A 16,187-nucleotide genomic window follows, 5' to 3' on the forward strand; every position below is an offset into this window, starting at 1 on the left:
GCCAGGAGCTGGGCCAGGGATGGGCTCAGGCTGGAGATCAGGGAAGGTTCTTCCCCCAGAAGGTGGAATGAGCTCTGGAAAAGCTCCCCAGGGAATGGGCACGGCCCCGAGGCTGCCGGAGCTCCAGGAGCGTTTGGGCAGCGCTGCCAGGGATGCCCAGGCTGGGATTGTTGGGGGTCTGGGCAGGGCAGGGTGGGGCTGGGTCATCCTTGGGATCCTTGGGATCCTTTCCCACTCAGAATATTCCATGATTCTCTGCCATCAAGAACAGACCATCCTTTAGAGCATTTCTGAATCCCAGATATTTTCACCGAGTCATTCCAAATCCATCCTTGGGAATGAAGACGACACAGGAGCCACTCCTCAATTTTATATTCTCACCTGGATAACTCTGATTATATTCCAGTCAGAACAATGAAGGAAAAGCAGGAATAACACAAACACTTCCTAGGAATTCTCCCTCTGTGATGCACAAATGGAATATTTGTCATGCTCGGCTCATATTCCAATGGAATTGGAATATGAGCCAAGCAGCCCAATTTCAGATCCAAAACTTCCAAAGAAATCTCTTCTTTTTTAAGGAAAATCAATCTGCGTGGCTAAAAATGGCAAAGAAATTACTTTAAACACCGCCACAGTTTTTTTATGGAGTACCCAGTGGATTAATTGACTTTGTCATTAGTTTTTTTTGTCATCAATTAAGGTTGTCATTAATTAAAGAGATTTTTGTCCAGTGGAGTCAATGAAGGAATTTGTGCTGGGAATCGATAGGCCACGAACAACGCAGCCAGGAGCTGTTTATTTTTTATGAACATATCTGAGCACACGAGAAATCAATCTTTAATCATCCCAGAGGATCAACTCCTCAGGAAATCCAGAATTCCAGGGCTTTAAGAGAATAGAGTTTTCCAGGAGAAGACATGGAATAAACCTCCTTTTATTGGCAGCACCAGGGTGGTTCCAACCTTCTGGAATAAAAATCTGCCCTCATTTACAGCCCCCTTTTTGTTTTTCTGTCTCCTTTGGGCACACAGATTCCTAAATATTCCAAGGAAAAAAGGAGTCCTGTCCCAGAGAAACCTCCTGTGCTCCAAGTTGCCTGAGAGTGGATATTCCCTGCTTAATTAATTACAGGATAATGCAGATGAATGCTCCAGGGACTGCTCCCATCTTTCCTCAGAGCTTCATAAATAATCCCAAACCACTGGAAAATTGTTATTCCAGCTTGGCCAAAGCCAATTCCCCACTTGAGTTTCATCCTTATCTTTGTGAGGGAAAGGGCTTCGATAATGAGACTTTTTTTCCCTTCAAAAATTCCTTTTTCAACCAAATCCTGGTTCTTATGGATATTCCAGCTCTGGACATAGGAATCGAGGCACAGGATTATGTTTTATGGTTGTTTCTTGTGGATTTTCCCTTGGAAGCCCCAGTCTTGGCTTTTTCATGGAAAACAGCACAGGCTCAGTGTTAGGGATGAGCTGCACCGGGAATTTTGGGAAGTGGGGATGAGGATTTGGCTCTTTCCCTTCCAGGGGAGCTGAAGTGATTCCCAGATCTCCAAGGGAAAAAGTCTTGGATGCTTCCAGCTTGGAATCAGAGCATCTCCAGTTCGGTGTTGGAGTTTCCAGCACCCCAAGACTGTCTAGGAATTAAATCCTTTTTTCAGGATGTCCTGGGTTCCATTTATTTTCAGTTATTTCCATATTTTTCAGCCCAGGTTGTAGGTGTTTCCCAAATTTGGGAAGCAGCTCCTGGAATTATGGCTTCATTTCTAATGCTGGGTTGGCTTTATGAGTGGGAAAAACAAAGTTGGGTGTGGCAGATCCTGAATTTCTTTATTTATATCAATATATTCATATATTTATTATTTATATATTTGTATCTTGATATATTGACATATTTCAAATTTTATTGATGCCTGTTGATCAAATATCTTTATTTTATATTTTTTATTTGCGCATTTCTTCATTTATATATTTATGTTTATATATTTATATACTTACGTACTTACATATTTATATAATATATATTTATTTATTCCACAGCAGAGCTGGAAAATCAGGCTTGTTTTCCATCCAAGACAGAGACAATTTTCTGTTGTTTTGGGTTTTTTTTCCCCCCCTGGTTTCCATGGTGAAAAATAAGGATTAAACCAGAGCTGGTGTTGATTGCGAGGGAAAAAAAAAAAAAAAAAATCAAAATCTGTGTTGCTTCCTATGGAGAAATATCAATATCCAACCCTGGCTTTGGAGGGATAATCCTGCAAGGAAAAACCAAATTGTTTTCCTTTCCAAAAGGAGAAAATAATGGAGATTTTATTGCTTCTGGAAGGAAGGGCAAGAATTCAAAGCAGAGGCTGAATTCGATGAAAATTCACGTTTGGTTTGGATAATTGAGAATTTTCATCATTAATTATTGGAATTCTTTGGGAAATCTGTTCCTGTGGTTCCTTAGCCAAAGATGAGTGGAATAGGGAATATTTTTACTTTGCAGATATCACTGGCATAGTGACATAACGTGGCTTAAAAAGCTTAATTCTATTTATTTTTAAAAACTTAATCACCATAAACTGGCCCTCGGTCCTTGGCTGTAATCCCTGCCTGGTGAGCATCCAAGATCCTCAGGAATTGGGGGAACTCCCCACTTTTCCACACATCCAAGAGCCTGGAAGCTCTTCTTTCTCTGGAAGAAATATTCCCAGTTTTTGGTGTGGTTTGTTACAGAAATTCTCTGTGGTGGGATAACTCGGGAAGTTCATTCCTTGTTGTACCTCTAATTCTTTTGGAATTTTGAAGGTTGCCCAGGTCCGCTCTGCTTTCTAACGTGGAGACAAATCCCAAAAAATCTCTGACCTTTGAATCCTTTGGATTCCAGGCTTCCAGGACAGCAATTTTGAAAGGAAAAATAAAGATCTTTCCGATTTTGACAAGCCAGTTTTAAGTGTAAAAAAATCAGATTTTCAAAGAAATGGAGAATTTTAAATTTAAGAAATGCCGCAGGACCCGCTGGGTGTTTCTGGGTCACCACAAACCGGCCCTTGGTCCTTGGCTCTAATCCCTGCCTGGTCAGCATCCCAAATCCTCAGGAACTGGGGGAACTCCCCACTTTTCCTGCCCCAAAACACATCCAAGAGCCGTCGGACCTCTGGAAGAAATATTCCCAATTTTTGGTGTGGTTTGTTACAGAAATTTTCTGTGGCGGGATAACTCAGGAAGTTCATTCCTCGTTGTACCTCTAATTTTTCGGAATTTTGAAGGTTGCCCGGTGCCTGCTCCCGCACTTTTCCTGCCCCAAAACACATCCAGGTGCCATTGGATTTCTGCGGGGTGAGGATGGGCAGCTGGCAGGGAGCAGGGAGGAGGCCTCTGGAAGAAATATTCCCAATTTTTGGCGTGCTTGGTTGCAGAAATACTCCGTGGTGGGCTAATTCCAGAACTTGAACCCCTCGTTGTATTCCTCGCCGATTCTCTCGGAATTTTGGCGGTTGCCCGGGTCTGCTGTGTGTTGGGGAAGGTGAAAGAGGGAAACCTTATGAATGTGATTGTTTGGCAGAAGATTCTAAAAATATGAAGGCTAGAATCAAAGTAGCAATGAAAGCCTGCTTTGAGTCATAGGATACTGAGTACTGGTTAACCAAAGAACAATAGCTTAGCCAGCTAGAGGAGAATCCCTGTTGATAAAACAATGTCCTTCTGCTGATGGAGAATGCAAAGGTCAAGAAGCAAGGAAAGAACTTGTAAGGTTTTGTAGAATCTAAAATGCAACACTGTATGTTAACATAGGGAAGCGCATAGGCTGTATGTAAATTCTTTAGTGGGTGTGTCTCATGGTGATTGGTTACTAAGAGTTAGAATATTCACGATAGAAAAAGATATATTGGATTGTAACAAGAACTTTGCTCTCTTAACTCTTAACTCTGACCCCTTACCTCTTACCTCTCACCCCTTAGCCTTTCCCTCTTACCCTTTTACCCCTCTCCCCCACTCCTAACTCTCAGCCCCCTCTCCCTGCTCCTACCCCTCTCGTCTTCCCTGCTCTCTCCCTCTGCTTTTTCCCTCTTTCCCTCTGCTCTCTTACTCCCTCCCTCCCCCATCCAACCTCTCCTCCCCTGCTCTACCTGTGCTCCCTCCCTCCCTCATCCAACCTCTCCTCCCCTGCTCTACCTGTTCTCTCTCCCTCCCTCCCCCATCCAACCTCTCCTCCCCTGCTCTACCTGTGCTCCCTCCCTCCCTCCCCCATCCAACCTCTCCTCCCCTGCTCTACCTGTTCTCTCTCCCCTCCCCTGGACCCCGTGGATGCCGAGGCTGGTGGCGGACGCGGGTCTCCTCTCCTTTTACCCTTATAATAAATTGTTTATACTTGAACAGCTTGACCCTGGAGGAGTCTCCCACCGCGAGCGAGCGTTTTTACACTCCCATAGCCGTGCTTTCTAAATTGATCCAAACCCCCAAATCTCTGACCTCTGAACCCCTTGGATTGCAGGCCGGGCAGCAGCGCTGGTGGGAGCAGGAGATCACGGTCAACGGGAACATCCAGAAGGGGGAATTGATCACCTACAACCTGACGGAGCTGATCAAGCCCGAGGCCTACGAGGTGCGCCTGACGCCCATCACCCGCTTCGGGGAGGGCGACTCCACCATCCGGGTCATCAAGTACAGCGGTAAGGACCCGGAATCCAGGGAAATGCGGCGTTGGGAACGTTCCGGGTCTCCCGGAAGGGTGGGGCTGTTCCCAGTCCTGGGATAATCTCTGGTCGTCCCGAAAGGAAGGGGAGAAACGGGGAGAGAGGAAAATCCTCACGTCTCGTAACAACAAAAAACGCCCAGCCAAAATAATTCTGGACAGCCAAAACCACATCCAATTTTTTTTTTTGTGGGAAATAAGGGAAAATTGGAATAAATCAGCGCCAATTTCATCAAACAACAGATGTAGATTTGACTCTTGTTTTAAAGGACGAGTTTGGAAGAAAAATCTGCAAACAAAGTTGTTTTTTTCCCCCCAGAATGAGCAGTTTTTATTTTAATGTGAATTATTGTCCTTTGAAAAACAGCGACTGTTTGTGCTCCTATGCAAGGTTATAAAATCTATAAATTTATATAAGAAATAATGGAAGGGCTTTATAAATTTCCCCCTAAAAGGTCACCGTGACAAAGATGAATCCACTGAAATTTAACCAGAAAAAACACAGTATCCATCCATCCTCTTTCCCATATTCCCAGAAATTCAATTCTCTGTTAAATCCCTCCAAATACCCATTTTGGGGTGTTTATTTCATGAATAACCAGATTCCTTCCTCCTTTCTTTCTTTTCCTTTTCCTTTTCCTTTTCCTTTTCCTTTTCCTTTTCCTTTTCCTTTTCCTTTTCCTTTTCCTTTTCCCTTCCTTTCTCTCTTTCTTCTGTAAAAATTGCAATGGAAAGACAAGAGGGACCTTAAAGAGGAGGCTGGAGAATCCTGGAGCAGTTTGGGATGGAATGGGATGTGTTTTGGGGGGAATTTTTGTTCATTTTAGCGGGAATTTCATCGCAGGGAGATGGTGGCAAACAAGGAATTCTGGAAGTGTCACATTTAGGGAGAGATTTTGGATTAGGAGCTGGACCAACAGGACGAGGGGTGATGGTTTTAAATTAAACAGATTCAGTTTGGGTCTAAGGAAGAAATATTTTAGGGTGAGGGGAAAATCCTGGCACAGGTTCAGGGAATTTGTGGCTGCCCCTGTATTCCTGGAATTGTCCAAGGCCAGCTTGGAGCACCCTGGGATTCCCTCCCTGCAGGGCCTGCCTCACCCTGAGAAGGGCACGGATTTTCCAAGCATTTCAGCCAGCTTTGGGCATTTAGGGCCTCAAATATCCATGAAATTCCCTTTCCTGGTTAATTCATCCTCGGTGATGTGCACGCAGCAACCTCTCCTCAGCTGTCACACGTTGTCCTGCAGCTGTGCTGCTCCAAAAGTGGGAATTGTGGGGTTTTTTTCCTGGTTTTTTTTAGTTTTTTTCCCCCCCAAGTTTATAGCTGGATAAATTCAGCTTAACCACCTTCATTTTCCTGTCTGCTTTCATGCCTCGGTGTGGCACACAGAGCTGGTTTTGCTCTGCTGGGAACAATCCAAATGGTGTGACTGGAGGTGACACCTGATGAGATTTTCCATCCAAACCCCTGCATTTAGTTACAAATCAAGCCTCAGTCAATGCAGCTGCCAGAAATTGCAGCTAATTCCAGGCTCAATCACTCAGGGATCCCGTAAAATTGAGGTTTTTTTTTTGGAGAATCAGAGGTAATTTGTAGGTGAATGATGTAAAAATTGGGTTTCTCAGGGAGATGACACTGGAGCAAATCACTGCTCGTGTTTCAGGTAAAGTGGTGCTCATTTAGAGCTGGCTTGGAAACTCCGGATTGAATTTAGGATTTGGCTGGATTAAAGCAAGGAAAGGCAGCAGGAAAACCTGGAGTGGTGCTCTGGCATTGCCAGATGTCCCCATTAACCGGAGATAAAACCTAATTTTGGATTTTTCTGTGAATAAAATTCAATTCCAGCCCTGAGCTCATCCTCCTTCTGCTTCCCACATGTGTGGGGCTGTGGCAGGAGGGCCTTTTCCTAAATCACCCATCCTCAAATTTATCCTTCTGCAAAGAGAGAATCCCTCCTTCGATCCCATTCCCAGGTTTTAGCACTGCACAGATTCCTCTGGATTAACCTGGGAAGCCATTCCCATGCTTATCCATTACCCAAGCCATTAGGATATTGTGAAGGTTTGGATTTCACTCTCTTCCATCCTTTAAAGGCGTGAAGTAGATTAATTTCAATATTCAGCAAGGGGAAATTTAGGATAATCTGCAAATTGATGTATTAATTACATTAATTTTATTTTCCCTCTGTTTTCCAGCTCCGGTGAATCCCCACCTCCGTAAGTATTCAGAGTATTTATTATTTTGTCTTTGCATTGGTTGTCCCTCACATTTCAAACGCAAATTTGAAGTATTTTACTTCCAGTTGCAGCAGGAATGTGTGGCAGGAAGTACCTGGAGGTGTCATTTGTGATTCCTCTTGTTCCAACAAGGAAAAGGGAAGGAAAATCACAGCTCCAACTCATCTTCCTCACTGCCCCAGAGAGTTCATCCAAAGGAAAATATTCCTGGGATAAAATTCAGGTCCAGCTGTGCTGGAGCAGCTCAGGAGGTGTTGGGGATGCTGTAGGAGATCATGGAAGGGCAGGAACACCTCCCACTGTCCCAGGCTGCTCCAAGCCCTGTCCAGCCTGGCCCTGGACACTTCCAGGGATCCAGGGGCAGCCACAGCTTCTCTGGGAATTCCAGCCCATCTCTCCCCACCCTTCCAGCCAGAAATTCCTTCCCAATATCCCATGTAAATCTACCCTCCTTCATCTTCAAGCCATTCCCTGTGTCCTGTCCCTCCATCCCTTCTTCCCAGTCCCTCTCCAGCTCTCCTGGAGCTCCTTCAGGCTCTGGAAGGTTCTCTGAGGTCTCCCCAGAGCCTTCCTTGTGGTTCCTGAGTTATCTCCATGCTTTTTAGGGCAGACTGAAACCAAAAAGAAGGAAGTTCTTCCCCACAGAGGTTCAGGAATCGCAGACTCATTGCAGAGAAATGAGGAGACCCCAAGTCAGTCCTGGCTCTCCCCAAATCCTCGGGACACAGCTCCTCAGGCACGGCTGGAAACACAAACTCTGCCATGACTGGGGATGTCCCAGGCTGGAAATGGCTTCAGTCACACTTTGTTCTTCCATATTTTCATGGAAAATCCCTGCAAACATCCAGGCAGGAGACGGGGATGGAGCTTTGGCACATCCCAGTAAAACCACCCTGTTCCCACAGTCCCACCTCTCCCTACTCCATCATGTTCTCCCAAACCCCAACAAATCCATATTTTCTGTTACAACATATTCTTGTTTTTAACAGCACATCCCAAAATTATTTCCCGCCTAAGGAATGAGGTCTCCCATTTTTGCCTGCAGGCAGGAGCAGGCTCTGCTCCCTCCCTCAGACTCAACTTTAAGCCTTTGTGTAAATTCTAAACTTATTTGCAGAAGATCTTGTCCAACACGTTAATAATTAAGCGGGGCTTAGCTCAAAGCTCCCAGGAGCTGCAGGAACCTCTCCCATGGAGCCTAACGAGCAGGGAATGAAGCCCTTGCTAATTAATACATTAAATCCAGGCTCTGATGGGAAGAAAAAATACAATCCCGAGTGCCCCACGCTCCTCTAGGACTTCAAGATCTCAAACAAATTTTCCAAAAGTCTTGTAGGATCATGATGGAATGTGGGTGGCATCCGAATGGGAATAAGGAATGTGTCAGCTCAAGAGAGGGATGGGGAAGTTTTTCCACCAAAGCTGCAGGGTCCCCAGGGTCACTCCTTTCAGGTGGCCAAAGCCATGGTAGAATTCTGCTTTGCTGGTTTTCCCTGAAGATTTTATGAGCTGAATTCCTCTGTAGGAAAGAAATCCTGGCCTGCATCCCATCTCCATTCCCCAAGGCCACCACTGCCCCATGGCCCCAGGTGCCACCTCCACATGGAATTAAATCCCTCCAGGAACGGGCACTGCAAACCTCCCTGGACACTTCCAAGGCCTGAGCGCCCTTTCCATGGGGAAATTCCTGCTGCTGTCCACCCTGAGCCTCCCCTGGCCCAGCCTGAGGCTGTTCCCTCTCCTCCTGTCCCTGTTCCCTGCCAGCAGAGCCCGACCCCCCCGGCTGTCCCCTCCTGCCAGGGACTTGTGCAGAGCCACAAGGGCCCCCTGAGCCTCCTTTGCTCCAGGCTCAGCCCCTTCCCAGCTCCCTCAGCAATTCTCCAGCCCCTTCCCAGCTCCCTCAGCAATTCTCCAGCCCCTTCCCAGCTCCCTCAGCAATTCTCCAGACCCTTCCCAGCTCCCTCAGCAATTCTCCAGCCCCTTCCCAGCTCCCTCAGCAATTCTCCAGCCCCTTCCCAGCTCCCTCAGCAATTCTCCAGACCCTTCCCAGCTCCCTCAGCAATTCTCCAGCCCCTTCCCAGCTCCCTCAGCAATTCTCCAGGCCTGTCCCACCTCCTCAGGAATTCTCCAGCCCCTTTCCCAGCTCCCTTTTCTGTGCTTCCTACAAAATCCCTGTTGTTCCTAAAGCTGTTGGGCCAATTTCTGGTTTTATTGACGCTGTGGGAATGAAGAGGACAAGATTCCCGACTGGAAACTGAAGTCATGCCCTTCCTGATTCACTTCTGGAATAATCCCATTCCCTAAATCCTTCTTTTTGATGCAATCTCTGTGATACCCAGGCAAGAAGCATCAAAAGACTTTAACTCTGAGGTGGAGCCTCACATCTCCAATTTCTCCCACCTAACAGAAACCGTTTAATGCAAACCAAAAGGATTTTAGATCAATTTCTACAATTAGAGGTCAGCTCTGAATAACAGGAGAGAGAAGATGTTCGGGACTCACATCCAACTTGGATTTTATGGGAATAGACGACACAAATCCACACTACAATGAAGGGTCTCACCTCCAGCACAGCTTCAGCTTTTGCCTTAATTGGCAAGGAAATTATTAACGACCTGAATCCACTTCCAGAGCTGCCATGTGCCCTGACAAAAACCACCACTCTCATTAATGTTAATTAGCACCATCGTTAGGGCCGTGGCTGGAGCACCTGTGGAAGAGCTGCTTGTTCCTCCTGCCCTCCTGCTCATTAATTAACAGATCCAGACCACGCAGATCCATTTAAATGCTCCTACAAAAGTGTGGAGAAAAGCCTGAAGAGCTTTATTCCCATTTTTCTTCTTCCCTCATTTTTTAAAGAGTGCTCAGTGCCAAGAACGTTTAGCACTAACCTTTTCCAAGGTATTTCGCATGAAATCAATGTTTGACTATTAAATAAAAGGCAAACTGACTCTTTTTTTTTTTTCTTCCCCCTCTGTCCTGAATATTTATTTTAATTTTTTTTTCTTCACCTGAGGAAAAAAATTTTTGTTCTGCTGATGTGGAATTTCTTAATGAAGCTCTGAGGGCACAAGAAGTCAATGCAGCTTTTAAGGCACGGGAGGGGCAGTGCAGAAAGTGCTGAATGGCTGAAAATTCTTTCTGTTGTTCCCTTTGCCCCAGGACTGAATCTGGGAATCAAAACTTTTCTCCTTCACTTAAATTCTGCCTTTTAATTTCATCCCTTTGTGTAGAAGCAACAACTTCTGTGCTTCAGGAAGATGCAAAAGTGGAGGTGTAAGAAAAATCCACAAAATGTGGGGTAAACCAAGAGAATTTGGAGCTCAGGTGGTGTAAGAAGAATTCTTGGAGGCGAGAGGCAGAGCTGGCACTTTGTTCAGAGAGCTCTGTTTGAGTCCTGCAGTATTCCAAGAGTTTTGGCCGGGTCTTGGAATTCTCTTCCCAGTCTTGGGATGAAGATGGAGATGTCGATCTGTTGACCTCTCTCCTGCAGGGTTTGGGTGGAACCATGGAACCATCAAAGCATCAGGGACTGCTTTGGGTTGGTGGGACCTGAATCCCATCCCAGCCCTGGATGTGCAGGGACAGCTCCCACTGTCCCAGGCTGCTCCAGCCCCAATGTCCAGCCTGGCCTTGGGCACTGCCAGGGATCCAGGGACAGCCACAGCAAATCTGGGAATCCCAGCCCAGCCAGGAATTCCCTCACTGGTCCCAAACCAGCTCCCATCACGGAGGTCACCAGGGATAACCAGGATCTTGCTCCTGTCAGCCGGTGAAGGAGCTGTGCTTTAGGGAATGGATGCTCCTGGAGGATCTGCTGGATTTACTGGGAATCCAAATCAAACAGCTCGAGGAGCTGATAGCCAAGGAAGTTTCTGGGAACTGCATTCCAGTGATAACCTGGTTTTGTAGGATTGTGGTTTATACTGACAGTTCTGGAGGGACACAGAATTCCAGGGTGGATCAGGCTGGAGAGACCCCAGAGGGTCCCTGGGGCCACTCCCTGCTCCAGCAGGGCCATCCCAGAGCCCAGGGCACAGGAGTGTGTCCAGGTGGCTCTGGAATATCCCAGGAGGAGACTCCAGCCCCTCTCTGGGCTCTGCTCAGGGCTGGGCACTGCCCAGGGCAGAAGTTCTGCTCCTGTGCCGGGGGAATTCCTGGGATCGGCCCCTGCCCGTGGCTCTGGTGCCACTGCTGGGCCTGGGGCAGAGCCTGGGGCTGGGGCAGAGCCTGGGGCAGAGCCTGGGGCTGGGGCAGAGCCTGGGGCAGAGCCTGGGGCTGGGGCAGAGCCTGGGGCAGAGCCTGGGGCTGGGGCAGAGCCTGGGGCTGCTCTGACCCTCCCTGAGCCCAGGGACACACAGGGATGGACAGGGTCAGCCAGGAATGGACAGGGACAGCCAGGGACAGCCAGGGACAGCCAGGGACAGCCAGGGCTGAGCCCCCACTCCACTGGGGCTCCTCTCCAGCTGTGCAGCCCCAGCTCCCTCAGCCTTTCCTGGTCACGGAGATGCTCCAGCCCTTCCTCATCCTCCTCTGGAGCAGATCCAGGAGCTCCAGGTCTCTGAGGAGCCCACAGCTGGACACAGCACTCCAGATGTGCCCAGGACTGGTCAGGGATCTCCTCCCTGTTCCACCCTGGACCCCTTTGGCCTCGTGCTGTTCTTTGGAAAGGCAGGAGGAGAACCAGGAATATTTGGAAATCACTCCGAGCGCATCCTGCGGTTTGTAGGGAATTTTCCAAGCTTATTTCTGAGCCTGCAGCATTACCTGAGTGTTGCAGCACTAAGCTCCAGGTCCCTCTCTCCTCACTGATTAACGGGGAAGCTCCAGTGGCTTAAGTGGATTTAGAGCTCCCCAAAACCCCAAACCTGCAAACATTTATCCACCTTCTCAGTTTAACAGGGATGAACAATCCCCTGACAGCCAGAGTTTAAGTTTCTCCTACCAATGAATATAAATTGCACCCCTCCAAGCTGACACCGTGTGCAGGCAGCTGCCTCCTCCCTGGAGAAGGGAGATTTCCTTCTTTTCTCAGATAAATCAATGGACTTTGCAGGAAGAGTAAACTCAGCAGGAATTGTTCATGCAGTGAAATTCAGCTTTTGCACGTCTTACTCCACGGGGCCTCGTTTTGCTCTGAGTGAGACCTGAACCTCCAAGCTGGGCTTTGTTTTGGTTCTTAAATTACAGGAGGAATTTCTCATCCCATGGTAACCCGGCGGGGCGGATCACTGGGATCGCTGGGCTCCCACAGCTCCATGCAGGAGACAATCCCAGGAATCCTCTTTGGCAATTTTTATTCTTTAGAGCTGCGTGTTTGCCACTTTCTTCAAATACATCACAGGAATCTCAGTGAAAATCCAGGAGGTGTGTCCAGGACGTGACACAGTCGCCTCTCCTTCCCACACGGATTCAGATATTCCTCCCAGGAATTTGTTGTGATCATTCTCTTCCTGATATCCCTCCATGTGCTGCCATGTCCTGATTGTCAGAGATTTCCTTCATGTCTATCCCAAAGCTCTTTTGTCTTATTTTATCCACTTCCTCTTTCCCATCTCTATTGAAATGAAGGATAATTTAGGAGATGCCACTTGGGGATAATGTTTACAATTTGAAACACTGCTCTCTTTTATTCCTAAACCACATTATCCCATTTCCCACATTTTTTCCCCCCATTTTTTATGTTTTATGGGAATGCTTCTGTTCTCCCCAGCTTTTTAGAAGTGTAAAAAGAGACAGCACCTCTAAAAACCTCTGTATGAATCTGAATGTGTGAGGAGGAGCTCTACAAAAAGATTTAAATATCATTTCAATTTCACCAGCACAAACTGATGACCCTGATTTACTTTTTTGTTGAGATGCTGCTAAAGAAAACTGTGGACAATTGATGTGAAAAATAAGGATTGGATGGAGAACTTTGGCCACTGACTTCCTGTTATTTCTTTTGGCAGGAGAGTTCCACTGTGGCTTTGAGGATGGGAACATTTGCCTTTTCACTCAAGACGACACCGACAACTTTGACTGGACTAAACAAAGCACTGCCACGAGGGACACGAAGTACACCCCCAACACGGGGCCCAACGCCGACCGCACCGGCTCCAAGGAGGGTAAGATCCAGGAGTCAGGAATGTGGGATAAGGGAACTGTCCAGGCCGGGGAGTTCAGACATTTCTTGGTCATGGAACCCCGGATTGATTGGGATAGGAAAGGATTTAAGTTCATCTTAATTCCAACCGTTCCATGTGCAGGGACATCTCCCACTGTCCCAGGCTGCTCCAGCTCCAGCCCCAATGTCCTTGGGCACTGCCAGGGATTCAGGGGCAGCCACAGCAAATCTGGGAATTCCATTCCAGCCAGCAATTCCCAATTCTCAATCTCCCACCCATCCCTGCCCTCTGGCACTGGGAGCCATTCGCAGAAAGCTGGAGTTCATCTGTGGGGAGGTCTGGGAAACAATGGATCAAGTCCATGTCCCTTGGAAGGCCCCACTGCTGCCCCTGGCCCTTTGTCACACAGGGCTGGGACATCTCAGGCTCCTTCTCATCCTGGTCCTGGAGTTTAAATGGAGAAGATCCCAGAATCCCAGACGGGTTTGGATTGGAAGGGACCTCAAATCCCACCCAGTACCAGGAATTCTTTCCCAATATCCCATCTAAGTGTACCCTCCTTCACCTTAAACCCATTTCTCCTTGTCCTGTCCCTCCACCCCTCCTTCTAAATCCCTCTCCAGCTCTCCTGGAGTCCCTTCAGGCCCTGGAAGGGGCTCTAAGTTCAGACCAAGACCCTTCAAGGGCTTCTAGAAGGAATTTTTGGTGCTGAGGAGCAGCAGCTCCCAAAGCACAACCCCTGATGGTGCCATTCCCACCTCGCCTCATTTTTATTGTGCCATTTTCCGAGCGATTCCCTTCACGTCCAGCTCAAGCAGGGAAATGTGGCTCATCTTGAAACATTCTCCTACCTGATGTCATCTAAATTCTCCCTTGGGCTCTCTCGGCCGGTCACGACGAGCTGGTTTTTGCCCCATTTTTGCTCTGGCTATTGTTCAAACGTGCAGTTTTCAATCTGCTGCCCCCGTTAACGTCTGCTCCTGACTGCAGCGTGGATTTGCATTTGAAAAGTCCGTCGCTTCCAGCTGAATTTATCCCGACCCCGCAGTAGCTCCGGCTATTTTATCGTGTGCACTTCCAGCGGGGAAAAATCTGTCCTGCGCCACCTTTATCTGGTTGGGTTAATTCAATAATATCTCTGTGGCTGGCACTTGCAGGAATGGAATAAATGGATATTTTCTTCTTTGGGATTGACACGGCAAGTTGGAAATATTCCTTGGAAGGTTTCCATCATGATATTTTCCCTTTATTTTACAAGTCGTCTTTCCTGGGATGTATTTCCCCCCTCAGGACTGAAGGCTGAACCCCCTCAGATTTTGTGCAAAAGTTCATCAGCTTGGAGGTGTTTTCCAGCACCAGCCTGCTTCCTGGATTTTAGTTTCCATGGAAAACACGGCTTTGGAGCAGCCTTTGGAAACAGAGGGGTTTCATGTAGGAAAGAATGAGTTCCAAAAATGACATGGTAGGAGATGGAAGTAAAAACTTTATCGGGATCCTTGATAATTCCAAATTGCGGTCCTGCATTTATCTGTGTTGGGTGCTGAGGGCCTCATCCCAAGGATTTCCCTTTGGATTTTTTCCAGGTTTTTCAGTGTAGATTGAGACGTCCCAGGTGCTGAGGGCCTCATCCCAGGGATTTCCATCTCTTGGGTGCTGAAGGCCTCATCCCAGGGATTTCCCTTTGGATTTTTCCAGGTTTCCACCTGTAAATCCAGATGTTCCAGGTGTTGAGGGCCTCATCCTAAGGATTTCCATCTGTGTTGGATGTTGGCCTTATCCTAAGGGTGTACCTTTGGATTTTTCCAGCTTTTCCATGTACATTGAGATGTCCCAGGTGTTAAGAACCTCATCCCAATTATTTCCTTTTGGATTTTTCCAGGTTTTTCCACGTACATTGAGAGGTCCCAGGTGTTGAGGGCCTCATCCCAATGATTTCCCTTTGGATTTTTCCAGGTTTTCACACATACACAGGTGCTGAGGGCCTCATCCTAAGGATTTCCCTTTGGATTTTTCCAGGTTTCTACCTGTACATCAAGATGTCCCAGGTGTCGAGGGCCTCATCCTAAGGATTTCCATCTGTGTTGGATGTTGGCCTTATCCTAAGGGTGTACCTTTGGATTTTTCCAGCTTTTCCATGTACATTGAGATGTCCCAGGTGTTAAGAACCTCATCCCAATGATTTCCTTTTGGATTTTTCCAGGTTTTTCCACGTACATTGAGAGGTCCCAGGTATTGAGGGCCTCATCCTAAGGATTTCCCTTTGGATTTTTCCAGGTTTTCACACATACACAGCTGCTGAAGGCCTCATCCTAAGGATTTCCCTTTGGATTTTTCCAGGTTTTCACACGTACACAGCTGCTGAAGGCCTCATCCCAATGGTTTCCCTTTGGATTTTTCCAGGTTTTCACACATACACAGCTGCTGAAGGCCTCATCCCAATGGTTTCCCTTTGGATTTTTCCAGGTTTTCACACGTACACAGCTGCTGAAGGCCTCATCCCAATGGTTTCCCTTTGGATTTTTCCAGGTTTTCACACATACACAGCTGCTGAAGGCCTCATCACAGTGGCTTCCCTTTGGATTTTTCCAGGTTTCTACCTGTAAATCCAGATGTCCCAGGTGTTGAGGGCTTCATCCCAATGGTTTCCCTTTGGATTTTTCCAGGTTTTCAGACGTACACAGCTGCTGAAGGCCTCATCCTAAGGATTTCCCTTTGGATTTTTCCAGGTTTTCACACGTACACAGCTGCTGAAGGCCTCATCCTAAGGATTTCCCTTTGGATTTTTCCAGGTTTTCACACGTACACAGCTGCTGAGGGCCTCATCCCAATGATTTCCCTTTGGATTTTTCCAGGTTTCTACATGTACATCGAGACGTCCCGTCCCAGGCTGGAGGGGGAGAAGGCCAGACTCGTCAGTCCCGTTTTCAGCGTCGCTCCCAAAAATCCCTACGGAGCCACCAACACGGCCTATTGCTTCAGCTTCTACTATCACATGTATGGACAGCACATAGGTGAGAGAAAGCCAATTCCTTTGGGAAAAATAGCTGGAAAATCTCCCTCTTGTTTGAAGGAAAAGCGTGGGAAGAGCGTCAGCCCCTCCGAGGGCTTGTTGTAACCCAGGCAGGTGCCTGGAATGTGGCAGCATTCTGCTTCCCA

General features: G+C 47.4%; 1 protein-coding gene across 1 annotated transcript in view; it reads left to right on the top strand.

The window, feature by feature from the left end:
* Window positions 1–16,187, top strand: part of MDGA2 (MAM domain containing glycosylphosphatidylinositol anchor 2) — a 220,014-nt gene that overhangs the window by 193,387 nt on the left and 10,440 nt on the right. The window contains exons 15-18 of the mRNA XM_058855841.1: window positions 4,483–4,660; window positions 6,883–6,903; window positions 12,876–13,031; window positions 15,884–16,042. Coding sequence (XP_058711824.1) covers window positions 4,483–4,660; window positions 6,883–6,903; window positions 12,876–13,031; window positions 15,884–16,042 — 514 coding nt within the window. The remainder of the gene's footprint in view (window positions 1–4,482; window positions 4,661–6,882; window positions 6,904–12,875; window positions 13,032–15,883; window positions 16,043–16,187) is intronic.

This window comes from Poecile atricapillus, chromosome 1 (genome assembly GCF_030490865.1).
Source record: "Poecile atricapillus isolate bPoeAtr1 chromosome 1, bPoeAtr1.hap1, whole genome shotgun sequence".
In the NCBI taxonomy this organism is placed as follows: Eukaryota; Metazoa; Chordata; class Aves; order Passeriformes; family Paridae; genus Poecile; species Poecile atricapillus.